The following is a 24,602-nucleotide window of genomic DNA, read 5'->3' as shown; positions in this document are numbered from 1 at the left end:
CGGAACTATTTGCCGGTGGATTCACATATTGCCACGCCTCGTCAATCTTCACCGGTGCGAGTGTTAATGAGTCATTGGGGTTTGCAAAATATGCGGATCTTGAGTAACATTGTTTTTCAGGGATCCCCGGGGCTAAAAATTCAGTTTTTATTTTTTTCCGAACCCCTTGGAAGCGTCTTGGGGCGTTGAGGGTAAAAAATAAGTTGCGTTTCTTCTGCATGTGCCATAATACAGCACAAATTTATCGCGTCCCGGCAAAAGCGAACACATCGCGACATTTCCGATGTGCAAAATATACTAGCTGACTGACAAAAAAATGTACGAACTCGACCACAAACGAGGCTACCCCCTCCTCATCACCATCTCATCTTTCTACTTGCCATAAAAACAAACCGAAATTTCATTGCCGTCGATTTTCCCACCCATAAAACCCGGTCGATCCCCCGGGGTTTGCTATAATCGCACGCATCGCAATCACAATTTGTATAACTCGTCAAATTATAATAATAGCATGGCAAATGATCCCGCGTAGAGACGTATTTCATCGAATTCATGCTCTTCGCTAAAGAATTCAGAATGAAGAGAGGTTGTGGGAACATAAAATTAATTAGAATAACAAGAAGTCCGAAGAGAAATAACTTTTTGATTTTAAGCAAGATGTTCACCGTCTATGATACCCCAGCACATGAGGATTTCTATGACTGAAATTAGATGAGAAATTCTCGTATAACAGCATAATCAGATATAGCCCTATCGTCGACGAAGATCGACGAGATCGTCAGGGATATTCGCCAGGAAAATGCCGGTGCCCTAGAATTTTTTGGTGGTTTCGAACCCCCGGGATCGATTTCCAATTGGGAGAAGTGAAAATTTTCCTCTCTAAAATCTTGTTCTCTCGGAATTTTCCGGATACGGTGAGTCTTCTGCCCCGAAATTTTCCCGGCACTCGACAATTAAACCCCCCTTTGCCAGAAACTCTCGAATTTCTTCGGGAATTTCTTCTGCTGCAGTAATATGTGGCTCGTTACTTCAGCCTTGACTGTACACCTACATAAGTACGACGGAAACTGGAAGCTTTAACAAAGTGACGTACCCGTCCCCTCGGCCAGCCTCCCAGGTAAGGGGTGTTACGATCTAATTGAGTTGGTACGTAATCCCGCTTATGGGTTTCCCCGACGTTCGGGTGGGTACACCAGGAGGGGATTTTACTGGCTTTCTTGGTGCGCGCGGACGTCATCCATCAACCGGTGAGTGGCGGGTATAAAGACGCGGCGTCGATTCGGGTACAAACAGGAGAAGCAGAAGCCCCGTGAGGTTACACGACTTGGGAGAAGGGAAGGGAAGGAAGGCTGAGGGATTTAAAAAAAAAAAACAGCAAGGATTTTATACACACGTGAAAAGGATTCACCAGTCTTGTGTCTTCGCGATCGCCAATGTATACACATACATGTATATTCAACGAGGTCGCACGTCCCATGAGTCCCGGAGACTGGTGCATACCCGGGGTGCCTCGTCGGAGCTATTCGCACGCCATGAGGAAACTCGATACCGGAATATAAAAGGGGGAAAGGGAGAGAGGGGGATTAAAAAAGTGAAATGGCAAGGCGGAGGACGATGCTGATGATTGCGCGTGAGTCGGGCGGAAGTTGGTGATAGGTCTGACGAGGATTGTTGATGAAAAGGAGAATATAGGGATCAGGTGCAACAAAAAAAAGATTTCAATTTGCGACTTACGATGTGTAATTGAAACTTATATCACAGGAAAATAAATTTTGGGTAAAAATTAAACCTCAAGACGATGAAGGGTGGGATGAAATGTCAATCAACCACTTTTTAGGTCAAGTTTTGTTGAAAATATTGAGCTTGGAAGGATAATTGTTGCGATAAAACTACCCTTCGACCCTCATTTGGCCCCACGGAAGTCTATTATTTACCTAAAATTTATTTATGTGCAGTGGCAAATCATTGCTGATGTTTAGGCACATGAATTTTCTTCAAGATATCGCCTTGAATTATCTAATTTAAGGTCGCGCAATGTCCGTTGATAAATAATCTTCAAAACAATTTCCATGGCAACTGCCATCAGACCCAAGCATACCAAGCGGGCATGGGTGCTGGTTTTGATGTAACCACCACGCATCACGCAATATGCATACAGATTCCCCCAGATATCTCTCATGTGTGCGAAGACACTAGATTCGTATTTACGTAACGATTGTGGGTACATAAAGCGAAGCGTATAATGAACTCACGCGATAATCCTCTTCCTCCTTCCTCTCTCCCCACTGGTGAGGGCCTTCCGCTGCTTCCGCGCGCGGAGACGCTTCTCACCGGCGGAACAACTTTACGTTCCTGAGAGCCCTCTATACATAGAAAATCCGGGACAGACTGATGTAACCCCTGCCACCCAAATGCCTAGAATTCATTCCAAATATGGAAGCATTTGTACGTGAGTGTGAGGTGACACCAGGCCACGAAGAAGAATCGTCGTCCTTAGAATATCTTCCAGAGATTCTTGGAAGGATCTTCCGATGTTTATGGGAAAGATCTTCTTTGTGAGTGAAAAAGATTCTTCAGAAGACAAGAAACTTTCAGGGAAAACTTCGAAAGATCTTCAGAATATAAATTTGGAATATCTGTGGGAGGGAATTTTTTAGGTTTTTGGAAGCCCTTGAAGGGGTTTTAGGGCTTTTTTTAGAGCTTGTGTACGTGACTTAGAACAATACAGTTGTTCCCGCACGAGAACTGCCCTTTTCACAGGGGGATCGACCTTCCGTGTTGTCGCGAAGTCCTGGAACTTGGTCACACATCGAAAAGGTTAAACAACCGGCTTCAGTGGGCCAATATTAAGGGTCAACTATGGAAGGGTAGAGTAAGTTTCACATTATTCATCTTTTCGCCTTCGAGAGGTAAAGTACCAGGACTCTGTTATGTACCGTAGAAATTTCCGATTTTCAGTGAATGACCAAACGCTAGGAGACACTAACGTCCTGCGGCCGACGCGTGAAAGGAATCTCCGTGGATAATCTCACCTCCTTCATAGAGTGAGAACATTCTTATTCTGGTGAAGCATCAAGCTTCAATAGAATCGATTTATCACGTCGTCCGATACCAAGGAGGCAACACTATGGCCGCGACGCGCTCTTTTGCGTTTTATAACGCCTCTCCCGCGTTTGTTCGCGTGTGATCCACGCGCTGTGCGCAAGTCTTCGGAGCATCTTTTTTTTTTTCTGTGAATTTTTCACGGTAACACGCGCACTTCTCGGTGCATAAATCTCGCATGCATTATCGATTCACAGGCTATTTGTGATAAGGGGGACTTGTCACCTTTATTTTTCTTTTCGGTCAATGCTACTTAAATTGCCGCGGCATGACCCGCATTCCGCAAGTGAATGAAGGACAAATAACCGGAGTTATGTGGTTGATCATGAGTTTGCAGGCGGTAAAATTGATAATATCTTGGTTGTAAAATATTTATCGGATTTATTTCCGTATGGGAGCATTGTGAATGGTTATTTTACGGATCTATAAAAGACGTAAAAACGTAGGAAGCTCACTCGCACTTCGAAAGAACTTGCGGTTGTTGAATTTTAGATGTGTTTCGACGCACTATCAGCGGATGCGTTCGATTATATGGTAATCAGTCACTCATTCGGTGGTGAAAAAGTTTCGAGACGGCTGGGAAGGCCATTAATCTTTCGATGCTTCAACAGTGAAAGATAAAAAAATTTTAATGGTAAATTAATTCATTAAGAGATAGTAAAATACTAATGAAATAATCAATGATAAGTATCATTACAGTTTCTATTATTCATCTTCACTATCATTTTAAGAATGAAACATGATGATCAATTTTCAATAATCAATAACTGCAAAGCACTCATGAGTCTCTCGTATGTCGATATGTCCCTATTTTTATTCGATAAAAATTCATTTCTAATCACTATTATTTTTTTGCGGATTCAAAATCATCAATCGAAAGATTAATTACCTCGGAGACGTTACCATCCGTTTAATGAGTCGTTGTTACCGTTAAAACAACGGAAAAATACTGATGACGAATCAATTTATGATGAAACACTGTACTTCCTGCGTATCTCAAGATGCACGCCCTGGGGGTGACTATCGAACGATAAGATTTTCCATCAAACGAAAGGGGGGAGGAGGCGCCCACACCTTACGCTCAGGGGCATTCATGTACAAATTATAAGCCATCTGGCTGTTCACCCTGTAAACGCACCTCATTCAAGATCAATGGCACGGTGTAATGCCGGTCATAGGTGGATATTTTCACGCGAGAACTCGAATCCACCTCATTCCAGCATTCACTCTCCTCGATGTACACTATCAACGCAAAGTAGATTTGAATCGTTTTTTGTACAGCTATAAACGACGCGCAAGACTATAACGAGGCAGCGATGATAAATCAATTTTAGTGTTATTTCCATTCGTTACAGCACAGGCATCAGCCACTCATCGAGTTTATCGAGGCCACTTCAAAACCTCTCGGGAGTGTAGAATAATCTTTCCAATGTGTCTCCCTTTTTTCTTTTTTTTTCTTTTTTTTTTTTTTGAAATTCGATATTATTCTTCATGACGGAAGGGAAAATATTTTCCCGCGTCGAGGAATGTCATTCATCTTCTGTCCGAGGGGAATGTTTGGATTAAAGCGTGATTATTGGAGTTCGATGTAATCGATGGCATTTACCCTCGTTTTTGATGGTGTAATACGAGTGAGAAACAAAATTACCCAAACTCACAACTGTATCTTTGATCATCTCAATATTTCGGCTACTCACGATGGAATGGTACCGGGTATTCCTGCATTCGTCACTATTCACTCTTGTTTCTTCATTCCTCGTTTTATCTGCTCATCGGCTTCAGACTGTACACCTCAATTGTGCATTGTCATCCATTATTTGAAGAAAAAAAACTCGTCTTTCGTAATCCCCCTCCCGTCCCTCCTTCCCCCCCCGAAATCTTATCCTCTTTCAATCTCCGACTGTGATTTCAATTTCATTAATTCCTCCTATTGTTGGTGACCGGAATGCACGATATCGCGTATTGAAACAAAGAAACGATTGAGGCTGCATAAGAGTCATCTGAATTATTGAGTGGGAAATGACATGGAAGAATAAAGAAAATGGGGCAAAGTGTGAAAGGGAATATTCGACGAGCTCAGTCGAGCTTCCAATGAATTCAGCACCTTCAAAGATGACTTCGTTCAATATCTGAAATCCGAAGGGTTCACGGCGATTGAAATATTATTCGGAAATCACTTGAGGATGACTATAAATGAGGCTGAGTTTGAAGTTTTTCGTGAGGAATAATATAAATTTTGCAGTCACAAATTGTCATAAGTGTCATAAGTTATTGCTATCTGATCTAAATTTCTAAAATATTTATATTTCTCTGATTCTGGGACTCACGTCGTTGCTATTTCCTTCACTTTCAATAACCAAACTATCTCAGATTAGAATCGCAGTCCAAGAATCTCACGATTGCTGCATACTAATGCATAATTTAGGAATCAATATTACTCGTAATCGAAAACAAATCACGAATTCGCTGTACAACAGCTACACCATCTAACTGCTCCTCCCAAAAGCTATCTCAAGGCAATCTTGTCAGCAGTAATTCGCCTTGAAGGAAGATTAACCTAACAATTCTAGATTAGAAATCCAATACGGAAACCTTATCATATCCTGTCCATCTCTACCTGCTCGAAGACCAGATATCGTTCTCAATTACAACCAAATTGTTATTTTTATCTGCATTAACGTCGACATATGGATTTGTCTCGACGGAGCTGTACCAGAACAAGCTCACCGAACAATCGGACAACAGTCCACGAGTAGAAATTCGCTATGACGACTAGAAATCAATACCTGTCTCGACGTTAGAGGAACAACATTTCCTCCGGACGAAAGTAAACCCGAGAGAAGGTTCCTCGTATCACTCCCTAGACCTTCCTACATTATTACATCAAATTCCTCCATAATCTCATGCATTCCAACCTCAAAACCCCCCCGGAACCCCTCTCATCCATCTGACCACCTCCTTCACCCAAAATCCATCATCAATACCTTTCATTAAATCAATGAACCATAAAAATACTCGCTCACCATTTTTCATGGGAAAATGATACATTATAAGCGAAAAATTGATGACACAGAGACTGGCCCTCTACACTCCTCCGATAGTCAAACCCTCCTCAATCCTCCGCACACTTCCTGTTACGTGGTGAAAAAGGAAGGACCTAACCCAAGGGCCAACATAATCTTTCCAATTTCTCGTAGATTTAACCAATTTATCAAAGCACCCATTCTACCCACACTGGCGCATTCACAGTAGATAAAATCCAACGCTACGAACTTTTACCGAGGACTTATATATATTTTATGTTTGGGTCCAGGTTCATATATGTACGCCGTGGCCTTACGCATCATTGATTCAATGAACGAATAGGACAGAGAGAGAGAGAGAGAGAAAGAGACGGTGAGTGAATGAACAAGCGCAGTTGTAAGTGAGGTGAGCTATACGATAAATTCGAGAATCGTTCGACGATGCTTTCCAGTCTCTTCAAGTTATACGAAATTTGCTGAGGGGATTTTATTCCACTCGAGTTGACAGCACATAGAATCCATGTAATCGTACACAGGGTGAAGGAGGGAGGAGTAGTGCCTCTCGCTACTTACTTGCCATTACCTCTACTCCATATACGACTTTGAAACTTGTCAATTCATGTGAATGTCTATCGTACATTGATTTCGCTGCCATTGAATATTCAAATCAAGTGTTTAAACGCAATACATGCCTCGTATATCTTCTTTCCCTTTCCTCCATCCTCTTCATCTTGAGTACTCAAGTGCCATGGAGAGTCCTTGCGTGACGGTACACAGAGAGTTGAAAGTTTTTAGAGTCTTAAAGACTGTGAGTAAGAAAACGCGCGAGAAATTCAACAGCCAGGGCAACTAATTCACTTGAAGGCAATCTAATTACCAGCACTAAAAACTTGAGTCTGACTATTCTTTATCTTGACACGAGGTGAAAAACGTAGGGGGAGGAGGGAGGAGGAGGGTGGGTGAGAGTGAGAGAAAGATGGAGGTACGTTAGGACGCGAGAGGAATAACGAGGGGTTGTAAGTCTTACGGTGACTCGAGTGAAGAGGGTGGGTAAACTGAAGGGGGTGAAACTCGAGAGATGATGGGAATGGGTGTGTGTATGTGGACGTATTCTTGAACAACCACCCACGGAAAAGCTATTTTTCGGTCGAGAGGACACGCAGGAGGCTCCAATGTGGCGTGGGGCTGCGACAGGTCCCTCTTCATGAATGTAAAATGTTTCAGGGTGAGACATTGGTAAACGTGTGTCGAACATCGGTTATTCGGTTTACTGGTGAAAACAATATTTTGCTTCGGTATTTGGAAACGCAATTTCAAAGGGCAGCGCGGGAGGAGCAAATAAAATAGTAAAATTCAGTTTTAATTTCGCGTCGAGGGCCGCAAAAAAAATTGTACAATAACATTTTTATCGTACGGTCGACTTTCCTGATAGTGAGTCATAGAAATCAGTACAGCTAATTGATTCAAACGGTATTCTGAATCACCATTAAAATGTTGGAATAAAATTTGATTGACTACTCCGTTATCGCGACGTAAATGGATTTGGTAATGTGCTATGGTATAACAAAATTAGTAATGACACCTACGACCACTATTGATACAAAAGTCAGAGCCACCAAGGTGGGCAGCACATAAACACAACTCGTGGGTGGCAACTGACATGAGAAATAGGGAATTACACATTAACAAAACATGTGACAGAAAAATTTGTGGTCAGAAAATTTATGACAGTCCATTACACCTAAGTAGTTGGTTGTAAGGTATCTGATGAAAGTATCTTCATTACTTCTTGACCTCCCACATTTTTAAACTTGAAGACGTCCGAGTACCCCCCCAATTAAAACAGATTTCACTCTATACTCAACCATTTTTAATTTAAAATAGTCGGATGATTAATTCGAGTTTGATCTGCAAAAATTGCTGTCTCAGATTACGTTAATAGTTCTATAATTTTTACTGAATAGTTTTTTACTTGCAGTCTTTCATTGCAATGACAACTGGAGTATGATTCAAATTTATGAATTCCGAATTTGACAGGAGTTTGCGATGTGTGATACAGATACCGGATAAAATAGTTGGCGGATGTATTCACGTGTTGAATTCGAAAGATGGGAAAATTCCAATCCTCGAAGTAATCCGGCATTTCGGAGAGAATTAGATCGGATGTGTGTAAGATTCATGGATTGTCACTGTCCGCATGAAGAGGATCCACTTTGTCCATTCGAACTCCAGGGATATTGACTTCCTCTCAGTGGAGGATTTTACGTGATGTTGAATTCTTTCAGTGCTCTTCGATGAAAAAAACCCGTTCACAATTACCAACGATTTTTTCAACACATGAATTTAACATTAAATTCTGATTAATTAACTTTCATGTCCGGCTCCCATGGACCGCCCTGGGCAGATCTAATTTTTTCCCCATCAAGAACATCACCCTCCAATCATCTCAAAGACCCCATCGATCTAGACCCACGACCTGTGCGTCCCCGGAATCATTATACAACGAAAACACTAGACATCCCCTCAAACCCATTACCAATAACCCTGAAAAAACAGTTTCCCCATTGCCCCGTTACCATTTGTTTTCAAATAATTTCGCGACAGGATCGTTTCATCCGGGCATCGAAATAATTGCTAATTAAATTCCCAGCAAATGCCTTCATTATCATGAAATAAATATTCATTCTCCCACGACTTAATTCCCGAAATCGTCACTCAGTGAAAACGAAACCCAGAGCTCTTATCATGAGCCGAAAATGGAGATGTCACATCACCCGATGCGATAAAATATTCACAGGATTTTTTTTTTTATGATAAGCCCCCAGAATGATTCATTCAACGCCAACAGCTCGAGCCTCAAATTTCCTCATGTACAAATTTACATTCCCCCCCACCCCCTCACCGACAATCATCTCCTTTTGTATCCATGTGATAGTAGAAATCTCAGTGCAGTGAGTTGTACTTGGTTCCCTGAATAGTGCACAACTCTCCGTAGTCTCGAAATGCGAATGAATTTGCATTCACTCCATCTCCCTCGTGCCATCTACCCCCTCGTTCTCCACTCCTCTGTTCTCCTTTTCTCCAGGTAATCACGCCCCCGCGGCGCAGTTTCTGCGCGTGATCATTCTCATCCGACCTTGCGGACGACAAGAGACGCACACAAATGCCCGAGGAGTGCATGGCGAAGGTGAATATAAGCCGTTGGCCAACGAAGAAGGTGAAACGGACAAGGAGTAGACAGCTGAGGCAAGAGTGACGGAGATACAGTGAGTGCCAGGGGGTACTGGCAATGTTGGCTTGGCCGTCTTAACGCTATTCCTCCCCGTTCTCCAACCAACTTTCCACCATCCCCCTCCACCCTCACACAAACTCAATGCCACTGTGCCAACACACCGAAGGAGCACAAAACCCGTCCAATTGTGTTTCGTACTGGAATTTCATTCCCCCGGAGTTGTCATTAAAAGTCGGTTACCATTCTTGTATCCGCTACCCACCGCAACGACTCAACATTTACACGGAATATTTTATACGAATGAGTCATGGTTATGAAGCCAACCGAAAAGGCAAAACATAATATTGAATAATTAACATTATACGACTCGAGGTGAATGACTAAGAATCGGCAGATGAAAGCGAAGTAGATGCTGCCAGTGCGGAATAAAAAAAAAAAGGGGAAGAGAGGAGAAAAAAAATTATAATTTTTAATTCGTACGGAAGAGGGTTCTTGCTGTGATGTAATGCTAGCGGTGAATTTCCAGGGGAATTCCCCGAGACGTGTAAAATTAACGGATATTTTACGGATGGTTTGTTGGAGAGAAATTATGCTTTATGCTTTTTAGTATTCGGTGGTGGGGGGGAATTTTTTTTTCGAGGGTTTTGCAAATTTTTTTGGCACTGGCTATGGCGATGCAGTGATGAGAGTCACTTTTGGTCAGACTTATTGGGGGCAGGGTCCAGTGTCACTGGTCATTCGCACAGTGAGAATGTCTTAATTTTTTTGAATGAGAATTGTCAGTAGAAGAAGACGTCAGTTGGTTCAATAAGTCAATGAAAAATTGGAAAACTATCGAGAACGAGTGTGGAATAAAAATAGCGGGGAGAATGAAAAGAATTACAATTTCAAATTCATCCGGAAGAGTCTCCCCGGACTACAGTTGTTACGTTAGTTAGTTACGGATTTTCAAGGGTAATTCCCCGAGACATCTAAAATTAACGGATATTTTACGACGATTCGATGGAGAGAAATGAAGGTGTCTAGTTTCCCTGAAAATTCATAAAAATTAAAACGCAAACATTATGTTTGTGTTTCAAATTCGAAAAATTGAGCAAATCCTCATTGATTGTTGTCACCCTAATTAATGTTCATAAATCAAAAAATTGAAAACAACAAAATTCTCATCTGCAGACAAATCTGAATCGTAAAATTTCATGTTTTTCTATTCCCGAAGGCGGGGGAAGTGCGAAAAAAGTATTACGATTTGAAATTCATCCGGAAGGATATTCTCGTAGTGAAGTTGTAACGTTGGTGGCAAGGTCAGAGCCCCCAAAGGCCCCGGAGAATTGCTGGAAAATGTTGGGAGCGGGTAGTGGAGGGAAATAAAGAGATAGAAATAGGCATCATTGCGACATTCCGTGCATTATTCCAGCGTGCTACTATAAAGAGGGGAGGGGAGGGAGTGAGGAGGGATAGAAACGAAGAAAACCCGGTGCTCTTGTATCCCCGGGTACTTCCGACAGCTGTCGTCCCGTTAGGCCGCGCGTGATAAGCAAATTTCTCTCGTGTTGCGAGGCGCGAGATTGGACTGCCTCGAGAGTCGCGCAAATGTCTTACAGTCACCCTCAACCCATTCCAATAATACATGTCTCTCAGGGCTGTATGTGTGAATGTGAGAATATTTGCCCGGTGTATGTACATCTGTACAACATTGGACTGAAGATGCCGTCGACAATTTGACGAATGACGAACGAAAAGTCGCGGTTTAGTGTGGATAATATCGCGGCTAAATGATCATTGTGAGAATGATTAATAGTTGAAAACTTTGTTCGTAGACGCCTATCACCCATCTCTGTATACACTGCTGTTTAAAACAAAACTAGAGATGAACATTCTCGTTCCTCTCGGTTTGATTTAATTAGAGTTGTCTGGTTAAACCGGCCGCCCGCAAATCCTGTGGTACATCATGCACCACTGGTATTATCACTCTATCGTTCTAAGGCCCACACCCTGAAAAAATCCTACCCCAAATCAACAACCAAATTTCCGAATTTATCACCCAAATTTACCCGGCATTTATCACTCCCGAACTTCCCACGTGACAACAATCACCGAAATTTCCCCCCCAAATTCCCCCAATTTTTACCCCCCATCGCAATCCAACGACCAAAAATCCGAGCCCAACTGCTAAACAACTTGGCATTACTTTGATGATTTACCCTGATACTTTAGAATATCGAGTGTACGCAAGGGCGAAGTTGGTCTTGAACAGACTCTAGTCCTATCTCTTCCCCTCTTCATCTGGTCTCCATCGAACTTAGTGTACACCGCGAGGGTTAGTGTGTACGTTGGCCGCTTATGTGCTACAACAGGGCAAAGTGAGCGCCCTAGAAGAGGCAGTGAGACAGCCAGCAGATAAAGGGAGGTAGAGATACGGTGGAGTTAGAGGTAGAAGGCAAGGAGCCCGCTGACTAGCAACGGGTGAGTAAGCGTGTGAATAGTCAGGTAAAGAGAGGCGAACCGAGCGAAGCAAGTAAGCAGTGTACAACTACTACACAACGATGGATGGGCGGTTGGGTTTTAGTACAGTAAAGCTACAAGACGAGTGAGATAGTTGTATTGTACATGAAAATAACATGAATGAGTGAGTGAGAGAGAATGAGGCGTGCGCTTGCCAATGGCTAGGAGGTTCACTGACCGCGGTGCGACTTCTTCACTGCCTCTCTTCCACGGCCTTGGCGATTCAATGCCCGCACCAGATAACTCCCTCCTCCTCTTCACCCTCCCCACCTCCCACCCTCCAAATAATAGATTATTTCATACGTGTAACTAGTCGACTGAAGCAGCAACGAGAGGGCCCAGCTTCTGCTTCTGGCAGGGTGAACCTGGATGTCAGTGTGTTTGTGTGGATGAGTGGGTGGATGTATGTGTTTGTATGTATACCTTAGCCACTGTAGACTTCCTTCAACAGCCCACCAACCCCACCAGCCCACCTCCCAGAGCCCTTTTTATTTAGCCCTCCAGTGGCGGTGATGCACACACGCCACATTATATCCCGGGTTATACGCCTGAGAGATAATCCTCTTATCAGACTTTCAGTTAATACGTTATTTCGGTTATTCTGGCTTCTTTACTCCGGTACAGAAATGGATTCTACGTTTACTGTAATGCGGATGTAATAGATGTGGTTTAGTTAATACTATGTCATTGGCGTCTTTTTTTTTTTGCGGGCTTTTGTGATCGACTCCGGTGGCTCGTTTGCAAAAAACCAGGGGCTCTGAGGCTTCTTCATGTTAGACGTTAGAGTTGAGAGTTGCTTGAATAGTTGGGTAGCGGATAATTTTATCGTGATGGGTTGAATGGGATGGAAAAGGATTTTTATGAGGTATTGGAATATGTGGGGAGTAGGGGAGAGACGAGTGATGGGTGAAAATTGATGGGAAAATCGGATTTTTAATTGATTGAATGATTGTCAGGGGTTTTGAGGGATTTGAGGTTCAGGAGGACATGGAATAGAATAATTAATAATTATAATGATTTTTTTAATTATAATGATTTGAAAGAAATATGTTAGTAGTGGATAAAGTGATATATATTAACTCTTATCAGGTTATTTGCCACAAACAGTATTTTCTTTATATTCTAATTCCATTACTTCTGACAAATTGGTAGATTATTTCTAAGAGGTTCAGGTTCTTTGATGCCAAGAATGCATTTATAGTGAATCGCCGGGAACAGAGAAGTTGAATCAATTTATTTACCACTCGTTCTCTTCCCGTAAAGTAGAAGGAACGAGTCACGCAATTTAATTGACAAATTTGATGATTGAAAATGGTTGAATGTACAGTGTGGTATGTACCAGACTGTAAAAAGTTCTCAGCTATCCTGAATCCATTGAAAATAACGCGGCAAATAAATCTGGTTTATTTTGTTAAAAGGGTTGATTTATTTTAACGACACGCAGAGAACGCGAGAGACAATTTCATTCATAGAGGACGATAGTCCAACTCCATCGTAATTAATAAATTATTTCCCTCCGACTTTTTGAATCGTAATGAGATATTCGTTGGAAAATTATCAATTTCTTGACGGCATAAATATCTCAGTGGGATTTTCGCATCAATACGAAGAAATTACAGGAAATGTCAGTGGGTTATGGACAGGGAATTTTTCCTCTCGACATTTTTCATGGATTTTGTTTCAGTTAAATTTGTTTTTCTTTTTCTCCTCCAGGCGATAGAATACCTTAGCTACCTAGAGCTCTTTCACTGAATAACAGCTGCCTTCGGAGTTTACCTTAGGTCCACCTTGCCAACGTCCCTTCCAATCTTCCAACTTATTTTTCCTTCTTTTGCATGACTCGATTCCAGCGTCGGGCTATCGTTGGCGAAGGGAAAAGGAGTGCAGGAGAGAGCCAACAGAGCATTTCACTGCCACAACATAGCTGTGGTTTTGCTCGCTTGCCCGCTGATCCGATTAACGTTGGAAAATGTTGATAGAAACTTGTACATGTAGGTACATGCATTTCCTATACCTCTTTATGAGATACCTCCAAGGACGTCGAGAAACGTGATATCAAAGGTGGAGAGATGGTTTCGTTGGTATTTTTATTATTTTTCAATCGTGTTGTTTTGCTTTTATCAAATTTTCTTGGGTGTCAGTCATTATGGGATGATTGTGAGGTCTGGATAATTTGATTTCTCGGTGTGGTTTCGTGTGCAGTTGCCGCAGATAGGGGGTATTGGGGGTAATTGATGAATCATTATTGGGGAAAGGGAGAGGGGGAGTGAATTAAGTGGAGTGGATGAAAACTGACATGCGGAGTGTTTACACCTTGACCTTGTCGAGAGGGTTTATTTGTTGCAGACGTTGCGCACATGGGAAATTAGCAGGGTCTGGAGGAGATCCTCCGGGGGCTTCGATTGAGTCGACTGAAAGTGAAGACATCGTGCACCGTGGTGGGGAAAAATTGAAAGTTCAAGGATGGAGCTGTTGTAATTTTCAAGAGACCGATATAGACTTCGATTAGGGGAATAAAATCGTCAATTTAACCCAAATGCCTGAGGCAATTGGTCAGCCAAAATCGAGAAGATGATTTCTCAAATTTTACTAATTAGTGGGTGAACTTAAATTACAAATTCAGGGTAGTTGAATAAAAAATATCAAAGGTTGTGTAAATTACCGTCAATCTCCTTCCAACTACTTTGAATTACGCAATTAGTTACTAATATTCACGTCCTGGCGGTTCAAACAATTCTCAATAATTTTTTAATCAATTCAAATGGGTTCTGCGTACACTAAAAAAATTGTAATATGTTATTTCATTCCATTTAAATGAAGCAATTGCAGTGAAAATGGTGTAGTACCGGGTGATTGCCACGTACCCACTTAAACCACTTTCCCTACTTTAAATCAATTCACAGTCTGAGGTACACGTTCCTTATCCCCTGAACAAACGCCGAAGCCTACGGTTTTTCACTGGGTTAACAATCCCTATTCCATAACAAGCTCCCTACAAATTCCCCGAAAAGTTTACCACTCATTCCCACAGCATCATCTCCCCGCGTAGTAATTTTTTTACACTTCTCAACAATCATCCAATTGCACATCTCCCCTAATATACACTTAACGTCCATAATTGGTGTATTCTCCGATGGTTTTCTCCATCTAGTTTTACCACAACCACTCAGGCGAAACGTTATGCCAATGAAAGTATAATAATTAAAATCAATCGTAATGCTTCTGAAGCAAGAGATTTCAAAAAGCTGACATTAGAGTGAATGAAAAATATTGTAGAATGCATAAATAATCCAGAGCATTGGGAAAATACTAATTTCTATTCAAACATCATTGTTTTTTGATTAGCTGCATCAATTTTCATACCGCCCATCGTAGATTCTCTCCGCCTCGTAATGGCATGCCACAAGAAATAAAGAAAGTTATGGTTTACTTTATTCATACACGCATAATTGAAACCAGTACACGGCACAACTACCTTCATCCGTACCCCGATTTTTTTTTCACTGTTTTTACCACTAGTGGTTTATTTTTTCGACTGGAGTTGCATCGCTGACAGCCAAAAAAAAAAACGTGGAAAAATAAACAGAAAAAAAATTCTCACTGTGTTACATGGACGAGTACCTAATACATGTCTCTCCAATCTAACAAATACAAAACAAAATGAAACACGCAACAGATAGTACGTGGTGGCACACGGCCAGTTACGAATGCATCGACCCCATGAAATACCTATATTAAATAGCACCTTTTGGAGACGCGAAGGAGAAAGGGGAGTTGCAAATAAAATTTATTCTTCATTCAAGTACATCGGGAACACTTGATTCCCTTTTTTTCTACTTGATTCAAGGAGATACCGGTGATTCAGTACATCCACTTTTCCAACGAATTTTAGGGAGACAAAAAAAGTTGTGTCGTGTGACAAAGGCACATAAAATTTTGATTTTGTTTTGAATTTTTATAACTTTTTTCTGATATTCAATTGATAAAAACTCGACTGCCATAATGCCTTCTAAATCCAACGCTTCCAAGTCCTTATGCATAAACAATCATTTTGAATTAGTAATATTTTTTTCCGAGTGCACTGAATTGTTAACTGGAGAGTCGGAGCTCTCCATTAAATTCAAATAATTATTGAACAACTTATGAAATAGCAATTCTCATAGTCATTGATTTTACATTTACCGACCCCCGACTAATCCACAAAATCGTCAGCCAAAAAAAAAACTTCCCTTTAAACCACCGATTGTAGATCGCAATAATAAAACCCGTCTAATATTCTCAAGTGCTGTAGAGTGTACTACACCGAAATGAAAGTAAATTTTTCCCTCAGGAGAGGCTCATAAAAAAATTCCCGCCATCCTCATTCCATTTCACCTACCGACACTCCAGCCCCTCAATTCCCTTGATTTCGCCAATAATTCCCCAGCCCTCCTCCCCATCCCGCGCCCCCCCAAAACTCTCCAAAATGCAGACTTATCACCTCCCATTCGGCGTAATCACCCAACACGTTTTTTCTCTCTCCTAAGAAACCAGCCGGTGGCGAAGAAAAACAAAAAAAAATTAAGTTACGGGGAGAGCAAGCGAAATAGAGAAAAAACCTAAACTTTTCGAATAAACTACGTTTCCAAAAAGTTTAACCGAATACGATCTGAGAAAGAAGGAGAACAGTCTTATCGTTGGATACACACACCCTTTTTTTTCCCTTACCGAGGCATATGTATCTATATCGCTCCTCGTTTCCAAACTTCCGGATCATTAATTTACATTAGGACATTTTTCAAGAGCCACCGGATCACTTCTTCCGTGGGGGCTCTTGCTTACCATCCGTAACTACCATCTCCCGCACCCTCCCGCTCTCCACCCCTCCAGCCATCCTCTCCTGAAGAAGGCAGGATGGTAGTCCAACTTCTACCTTATTTTTTTACAACTTTTTCTCCCCTTTTTACGCGTTTTTTTATACTTTCCCTTGGTTCCATCCTGCTGCAACTCTTCCCAGGGGGTGAGATGGAGTGTGCTCCTCCGAGGGGGGTTGAAGTAGAACGGGAGGACATGGTACGGGAGGGGACGAGGGTTGAAAGAGGGTAGATGGTGCGGTAGAAGCGGAAAAGGAATTGGATTTCCCTGGGCGATCCGAAAACGTTCCCTCGATTTACTTGCTTTTAGCACATCCTCCTCTAAATTTCATGAGAACAAATAAAAAGGAGAGGAGAAAAAAATATGAAGATGTCTATATACCTGTATAAATGTTTTACGTACAACTTGGCATTGCTCAAGTAAATGGCTCACTCGATTTTTACCACTTTCACACCGGGGGAAAAATTGCAATACAAATCATGCGATCGTGACGTGAAATCCATTTGTAGATCTCCATGGAGATCCCTGAAGTGAAATTTTTGATTGAAATTGTTCTATCGTTCTATAAAAGTGTGTCCTCAATCATCGGTTAGTCATTGCTATCTCAAAATTTACTCAAAATTTTTATTCTGAAGTGGAAAAATTTTATCCCGACGAATGATAAATTTTCCTCTTTCACCGCAGCAATTTTCCCTGTGCAGTACAAGAATTTTTTTCCCACTAGACAATGGAACTCCCTCAGTCCAATGCCCGGTAATTTCATCCGTAATTTTCACCACCAAAATTCGACAATTTTTTTCACCCCCTTCGTGTAGTTACCGAATGCAATAAAAATAGAATACTCTAAACTAAGCTGTATCGAGCCCCTGCGGTGATTTTTCATCCACTATTTCAAACACGTCGCCAGAGCCAGAAAGACGAAACTTTCAACTGGTCTCAACCCCACCTCACCCCACCTCAACCACCCCGTCAATGCTCCTGTTACCATCGCACTCATTCTCCCTAGGAAAAAACTAACTTCTTCAACTGGCTGGAACTAACGAATCGTGCCTGAAAAGTTGCCCCTCTCGAAATGGGCGAAGCATCGAAATACGTGAAAAGGCCTCCCCCTGTACAACCAACATCCTCCCCCCCCCCTCTCTCACCCACCCTCCCCCAACACTTTATCCCATCCCCTATACTTCACTCCGTCGTTGCTATCTCTCGTGTGTCCCTTTGGGAGGTACCACGACCACTTGTTGGATAATTTCATCCCCAGTGCTGTTTCGATTAAATTATCGTCGTGAGCAGAATTCACCAGGCGGTGGAGTTCAATGAGCTTATAAAAGTTACCACGGCTCGTATACCTTGACATGGCCAATTACAATTTACAGAGTTACGCAATGCAGTTTTTTTCCCTCCAACTCCCACTCCAATCCACCCCCTTCTACCTCACCCACAAGTCATATTCGTTTTCTCTCCAAGAGAGATGGTTTAATTTTTCTTGTACTTGATTATTTATGTGTCTTTTATGCTGTTCCACCACTCGGTATGTTACTTTACGATGTTTTTGTACAGTTTATAACTATGATTCCAGGGATAGGGCTAATGAATCGTCCAACACATCACCAACCAACCCAAGAATTCATCAACGTCCCCCAACATTATCCCCCAATTGGCTTAACACATCATTTTATTCCAATAAATCTGTTCTCTGGATTGTCCCATAACCTCCTCCAAAATGTCAACATTCATCAAACAAATCTTATGATTGTTACAGCACACACTGACAGGCCACTGCGCTAAAGTTCTGGCAGCCAAGTTCCTGGGTGAACCGTCCAAGGTGGTGACCGGTAGTCACGATCGAACACTCAAGATCTGGGATCTGCGCAGTCGTGCATGTAAGTACATGCATCACAAATACACACCTACTAAGTTGGCGTCATTAAGTATATATTTTTTTTTTACAACCACCCGTTTCTACTTTATCAGCATATCTTGACTGGATTTTATTTTGTCGAGTGTTCTGTTGTCATTTTTAACGCCGACTCTTTTTTTTCATTCCATTAAAAGCTCTATCAGAAGGGCAAATACTGGTGTCCACGGCATTTACTGGGGACCCACGTTTATAAACGAGCAATGGACCTATCTCCGCTACCTCGTAAACCCCTCTCAGTGGCCCCATCGTCGTATAGGCCAGGGCGCGAAATATTATATACGCCACGGTAATCACATTCCCGGATTACCCCCCTATTAGTCGTTGCATTATGCAACGCACTTATACGAGGCGTTTCGCAATAATAAAACAAAGTCTATTTCACTAACACCAGTGTATTACGCATTCACGTAATGACTTTCATACGTATATTGTGAGTGCATCGGGTCAGTGACTAAAGATCAATCGATACCTTTCAAAATCATCGATTAACTGTAACAGAACCACAATTTTTATCATTAAACATACCACCTAGACCCCTCAAGAGCCCGGAAATAATCATTACTCACTAGCATCCCCAGATTTCCTATTTTCATTCAATCCAAAATCCACCTGTCTCCCCCCCCCCCCCACACTCTCCTATTCGTCTCCTGTCACCTTCAATTCACCTCACCTCTGTCTCCCAGCACTTCCCTGCCCAGTCATTTCACATCCGTCTGTTTGCATTCTCCACCGTCACACGCAGTTGAAAACAACCCCTCCAACCCTCCAACTGACAGCTCCAATTTCAACATGATGAATTCACCAACGTCGAATAATTTCCTAATTAATATCAACTGAGAAAATATACTCCATCCTCTCTCATCCAGGGTGAATTGAATCAACAGACATGAAAACTTTTTTCCAAAAATTACGACAGCACATTACAACGAAAAGCACAAGTTACATCTCACTGAAGTATAATTTATTCAACACTATTTCATCGGTACGCCCCTATCCTCCGTGAAATTAAAATTGTGAAAAAACGAGTAAATGGTAGAAATCCTCATTCACCCCCTTTCCCTCACCTACACCCCCTCCCCCCCACTCCCCAAAATGAGCACTTCTTATGAAACTCTAGTATACTATCCTACTTTACTTAAAGTGAACCAAGTGAAATATCGTTTCGCTATATCTACAATTTTCTGAATGTAATATCGGAAAAATAAGGGGAGTAGGTAATGCAGAAACGGGTGGTAGTGGAGGGTCCGAGAGAATTGCAGAGTGGCCGACTGTATATATATATGTGTATGTGTATGTGTAAGAAAGAGAGAAAGCTTGAGTGAGGAGAGTACGGAGGGATAATGCTGGTGCGCACACTTTTATCCTTTATTTGAGAGAGGAAATCCGGCTCGGAATTTACACCCTAGTCGTTCGGACTCTGGCTAATCTCGTGAAACGGTATCCGAAGAGCGACTCGAGATATCGATTTGCACTTTGGACAACGGCCCGAGCGCCCCCTGAACCCCCCTGCCATGGCGCGGGGGGGGGGGTGGGATTCGGCTGGGGAGCGGTGGAACAGTCGTTGCAACAGGACTGTGAAAGAGAGAGGGTCCGAAGTGCAAATAGAGAGGGAATTTACAGAAAGCGAGGGAGATACCAGAATACTACACATTGGCACACTGTTTTGGGGGGTGGAGGAGGAGGAGGGGGGTGCTATTGACACAGGATACTATTATACATAGGTTTCTAGTGCAGAGGGAGCCAATAAGAGAGTCTGGATGATATTAATTTGCGAATCCTCTCGACTGCTTTTCCTCTTGTATACAGAGCTGTGGATGTGAGATGGGGTTGGGGGGTAGAGAGGTAGTGGGAACTGGTGGAGAGGGGGTGGGGAGGGGGGGTGAAATAGGGTGGAGGATAACGAGAAGGATTGAACTCGTGGAGGCACCACTTTACGCAAGCTTCCAGGGCTTTGCATTACTTCTCTAATGCGCCTTCGTTCATTGACTTTACCCTTATGTACTAACTCGAAAATTTACCTTGAGCGCAGTTTGACTTGTTCGTAGTTGCTCGACTAACACCCCCTTGGAGCTCTCTGCCTGCCATTTCTCCCTTGGTACCCCGTACCTCTTAAAAGTGTGCTTTCACAAGTTGCCGGTTGGTACATCTAATTTCCGTCCACAAGTGGTGAAATCTACGGAGCAGTTCACATCCTCCCTCCCCCCCAGACGCGTTCAGAGAGTTTTGTCCTCGGCGCTCACAACCCCTGCGCCCTTCCGCTACTTCTCGGCATGCCCGAGTGGCTGAGATAAGGGAAACGTTGGCTGGGGGTTATCCTGCAGGATGAAGGGAAAAAAATCGAGGGGAGGGGGGAATAAAAATGGCGTGGCCAAAGGGGTGGGGGGTGGAGGAGGAGGAGGAGTGAGAGGGGAGGATGGGCTGGAGCTTAACGGCCCTATCTTGCTGGGCGCCCCGCGGCTGCAAAATTCATTTTACGACGTGTCGTAATTCGCATTTTGGGTCTTGGTTTATTTGTGTCCGAGGGATGGAGAGGGGGGGGGGGTGAGTGGGCAGGGCCGGGGGAAATTACACCGACGAAATCGGCGTGATTAATTGGGTTTTCTTGAGTAAGTGGCGCTACTGGATGATGCTTAAATGCAGTTTGCGGATATTTTAGAACATTTTTATGGGAATTTTTGGCCAACACACTGCCGACACTGACATCCATTTTTGGAATATTCCTTGGAAAGCTTTAGAATAATCCTCCCGATATTATTCCGAAAAACAAATCCTTCCAGAGACCATTAATTCTTCAACTACTTTCAAAAGACTTTAAAAAGCTCAGAGCTCAATGTTAATGACAGAAGAAAAAAAAAGTTGTCGGAATTTCTCTCTGTTCTATTTTACCCCATCCTCTCCCATATCAATTAAATTTACTTCTTACATCAAAATAAGTCCAACCCACTGCCTCAACCACCGGAAACTGGAGCTTATCCCAAGACCGGGCTACTGACGGTAACTAGAAACTTTTTTATCTCCGCTGTGGAATTCTCATCCTTTCAAACTCCATCGAATGTGCAGTAAAATTTCATGATTTTCTTCCCCTCTAAATCGAATTTAACGTCGTTCCCCTCTGAATTACCACTAAACTCACCATGAAATATCAAATTTTTTTTTTTCTCGTCAGTGGTGAACCCGCTTCAGTGTACATATCAAATATTCATCAAGGAGCCACTAACAATTTTCATTTTGTTATAAAAATATCGTAATAATATGTGAGAAGAGGTACTTCAGGGATTCTCGTGAAAGCACCCCTTCAACTGAGAGTTTTAACTCGCAGGCATAATTCCTCCATTTCTTGGGATATAAAAGCGCACACCGAAAGGTGATGGGGGCGATGAGGGGGGGGGGGAATGGTGGGGTAGGGGGACGGAAGGGGTATTCATCTCTTTCTCATCATCATATACTCGTGGTTATTTTATATTTTTCGCTATTCTCGCTAGCCCCCGAGGGACCTAAAATCGCTCCATCCGGAGAGTCAGCGCCGGTGCACTTGACGTTACTATTCTCCCTGGTGTATTCGTGGCCTTGAAGGTATAAGGCACTAACGACTCGATACGCCTTCACTGGGCGTCTCACTGCCATTAGAAATTTTCTTGCTAACCGCAGGTAAAAACATGAGGGGAACGAAATAAATTGTGAAATTGTATTGATGGGAGGGATTTGTCTTCCCAGGTAGGAAATGCCAATGTCCACGAAACGGGCCAGGTCTGGCACGAGACTGGCTTGCCAGATCTGGGCCACCAAGCTTGGCCCGAGGCATGGCCAGACCGGCAAAGAGCATGGCTTGCCAGGCTTGGGTCACTAAGCTTGGCCCGTGGTATGGCCAGACTGGCAAAGAGCACGGTTTGCCGGGCTTGGGCAACCACGCTTGACCCGAGGTATGGCCAGACTGGTAAAGAGCATGGCTTGCCAGGCTTGGGTCACCAAGCTTGCCCCGAGACATGGCCAGGCAGACAAGGGGCATGGTTTGCCAGGCTTGGGTCCCATATGGAACAGCATTCCAAAAATTGAATTCTCATGGGGAATGTTCCTTCACTAAATTTTTCGTCCTTTGATTCTCCTTCTTCCGAAGGTACCATTATTTCTTCTGAACATACTATTTCAGGGGAAAATATGCGTGGATATCACCGTATACCACACATTCTATGACAACAGCCCGTAAGATGGCGTGTTGAGTAGTCTGATTGTGGCAGTAGACATGAGTGTCGTGTGCGGCAATTTATTATTTTAATATTACTCTTTTACTATTGTAATATGTCTCAGAGTTCATATTCACGGGTTAAAAAATACAGACATTTTCATCAACTGAAGAAAAAAGAATCTGTAAACGTAGAAGGCGCTAAAGAAAAAACTCCGGATTACAGTGAACGCAATAATGCCGATGAGGAAGAGGTTAGTTTGCCAACAGCCAATGAAATAACTATCCGTAGTGGATCTATTGTGGATCAAATTAGTGGAGATGTCGATGTTCGACATCTCGATGATAATGCTAGTGCTTGTGGTGATAGTTGGTCGGGTGGTGATGGTGATTGTGGCTCGTATAAGCATCTTAATGATTGCATCAGTGAATCCAATAGCAGCGTTGGAGACAGGGATGAACCAATTCTTGGGGGCTCAGGTTGTGATGGTGATTCAGATGACATTGACAATGATTTCAACAAAGTATTCACTGACAGCATTGGAGACAAGAATACACAAACTCTGGACAAATTGGAACCGCGGGGAATGGAGCAAAAAATTAATCAATGGGCAGTGAAATTCAGAAGAGCTACAACAGCAGAAGCAATCGATGAATTGTTAGCCATTTTAAGAAGTGAAGGTTACACATCAACGCGTTTCATTGGGCAGAATATATATTAATATATGAATATTGTTTAGTATTCGGCTGTCATTGAAGTATTAATTATATTTATTATATTTCTCCTGGCGAGGTCGGAAATCCAGAAGATGGAAATAACAATTGGAAAATGTGATGTATCTTAGCATAATAAAGTATTTTCTATGTCATTTCCTCATAAGTTAGATCACGGGAATAAATATCCGTTGTTGGTTCAGGGATTAAATATTATGTCCAAAAGTTTAAAGGGAAAAATAATAAGTGGATTTTTAATTTTTAAGAAAAATTCTAATGAAAGTAATTTCAGCCATTGAGAGCTGTTTTCAGTATTTGGTGATTCAAGTCAAATAATATTTATAAGGTTGAAGTTTCACAATCGGACTGCGTCCATATTCCCCAAAGATTTCAAATTTAAGGGTTGAAATTAATTAGTTATATGTAATCCTATCCAAGACTTTTTTATATTTCTAAGTTTGTTTGAAAGAGTGAATATAATAAGCAATATTATATAGAACTAGCACACAATCAATGCAACTAAATATCATTCTGTGTTCCGGAGTTGCAGATGGAGAAGACATTATTGTAAAAAAAGGACGTCTTTCCGAGATGAAAAAATAATTCTTATCAGGATAATTCGTATCAGCAATTGTCTATGGATATAAGAATTAATTCTTATCATCCATAGCGGAATAAATTATCCATAATATTGCTATTATAATGACTGTTTTCATGCTTGAATTGAAGCACGATAATTTATCAATTCTAAACTACTAATTTAAAAAATAACATTGGTGCGTTATTTTGTTGGATATTTTGTTAATACAATCTTCGAATTCTGAAGACTGACTGCTAATATTATTAGATTGTAAGAGAGAGTTTATTAAGACTTAATATGGTATGTCGTATTAAATTTCGGATTCAAATGATCTACGTAGATTATTTATTTTAAAAGCGGATGAAAATAATCCACAAAAGATTTTTCTACAATTTATACCTGCAATCATTTTTTTGAGTTTTCATATTCTGTTCGCGGAAAAATCTCATAGTTGTGATTATCTTTCATGAAAATTGGAGATACAAACACTGCATATC

General features: G+C 42.0%; 2 protein-coding genes across 3 annotated transcripts in view; one reads left to right on the top strand and one right to left on the bottom strand.

Annotated features, from left to right (window-relative positions):
• LOC135168415 (uncharacterized) overlaps positions 1-24,602 on the bottom strand; it is a 223,817-nt gene that overhangs the window by 139,210 nt on the left and 60,005 nt on the right. The window lies entirely within an intron of this gene.
• LOC135168419 (autophagy-related protein 16-1) overlaps positions 1-24,602 on the top strand; it is a 196,322-nt gene that overhangs the window by 150,442 nt on the left and 21,278 nt on the right. For both annotated transcript variants that reach the window (XM_064132589.1, XM_064132588.1), the window contains one exon: positions 18,473-18,593. In XM_064132589.1, coding sequence (XP_063988659.1) covers positions 18,473-18,593 — 121 coding nt within the window. The remainder of the gene's footprint in view (positions 1-18,472; positions 18,594-24,602) is intronic.

Source organism: Diachasmimorpha longicaudata, chromosome 13, assembly GCF_034640455.1.
Source record: "Diachasmimorpha longicaudata isolate KC_UGA_2023 chromosome 13, iyDiaLong2, whole genome shotgun sequence".
Classification (NCBI taxonomy): Eukaryota; Metazoa; Arthropoda; class Insecta; order Hymenoptera; family Braconidae; genus Diachasmimorpha; species Diachasmimorpha longicaudata.
This window is presented reverse-complemented; position numbering and strand designations above follow the sequence as displayed.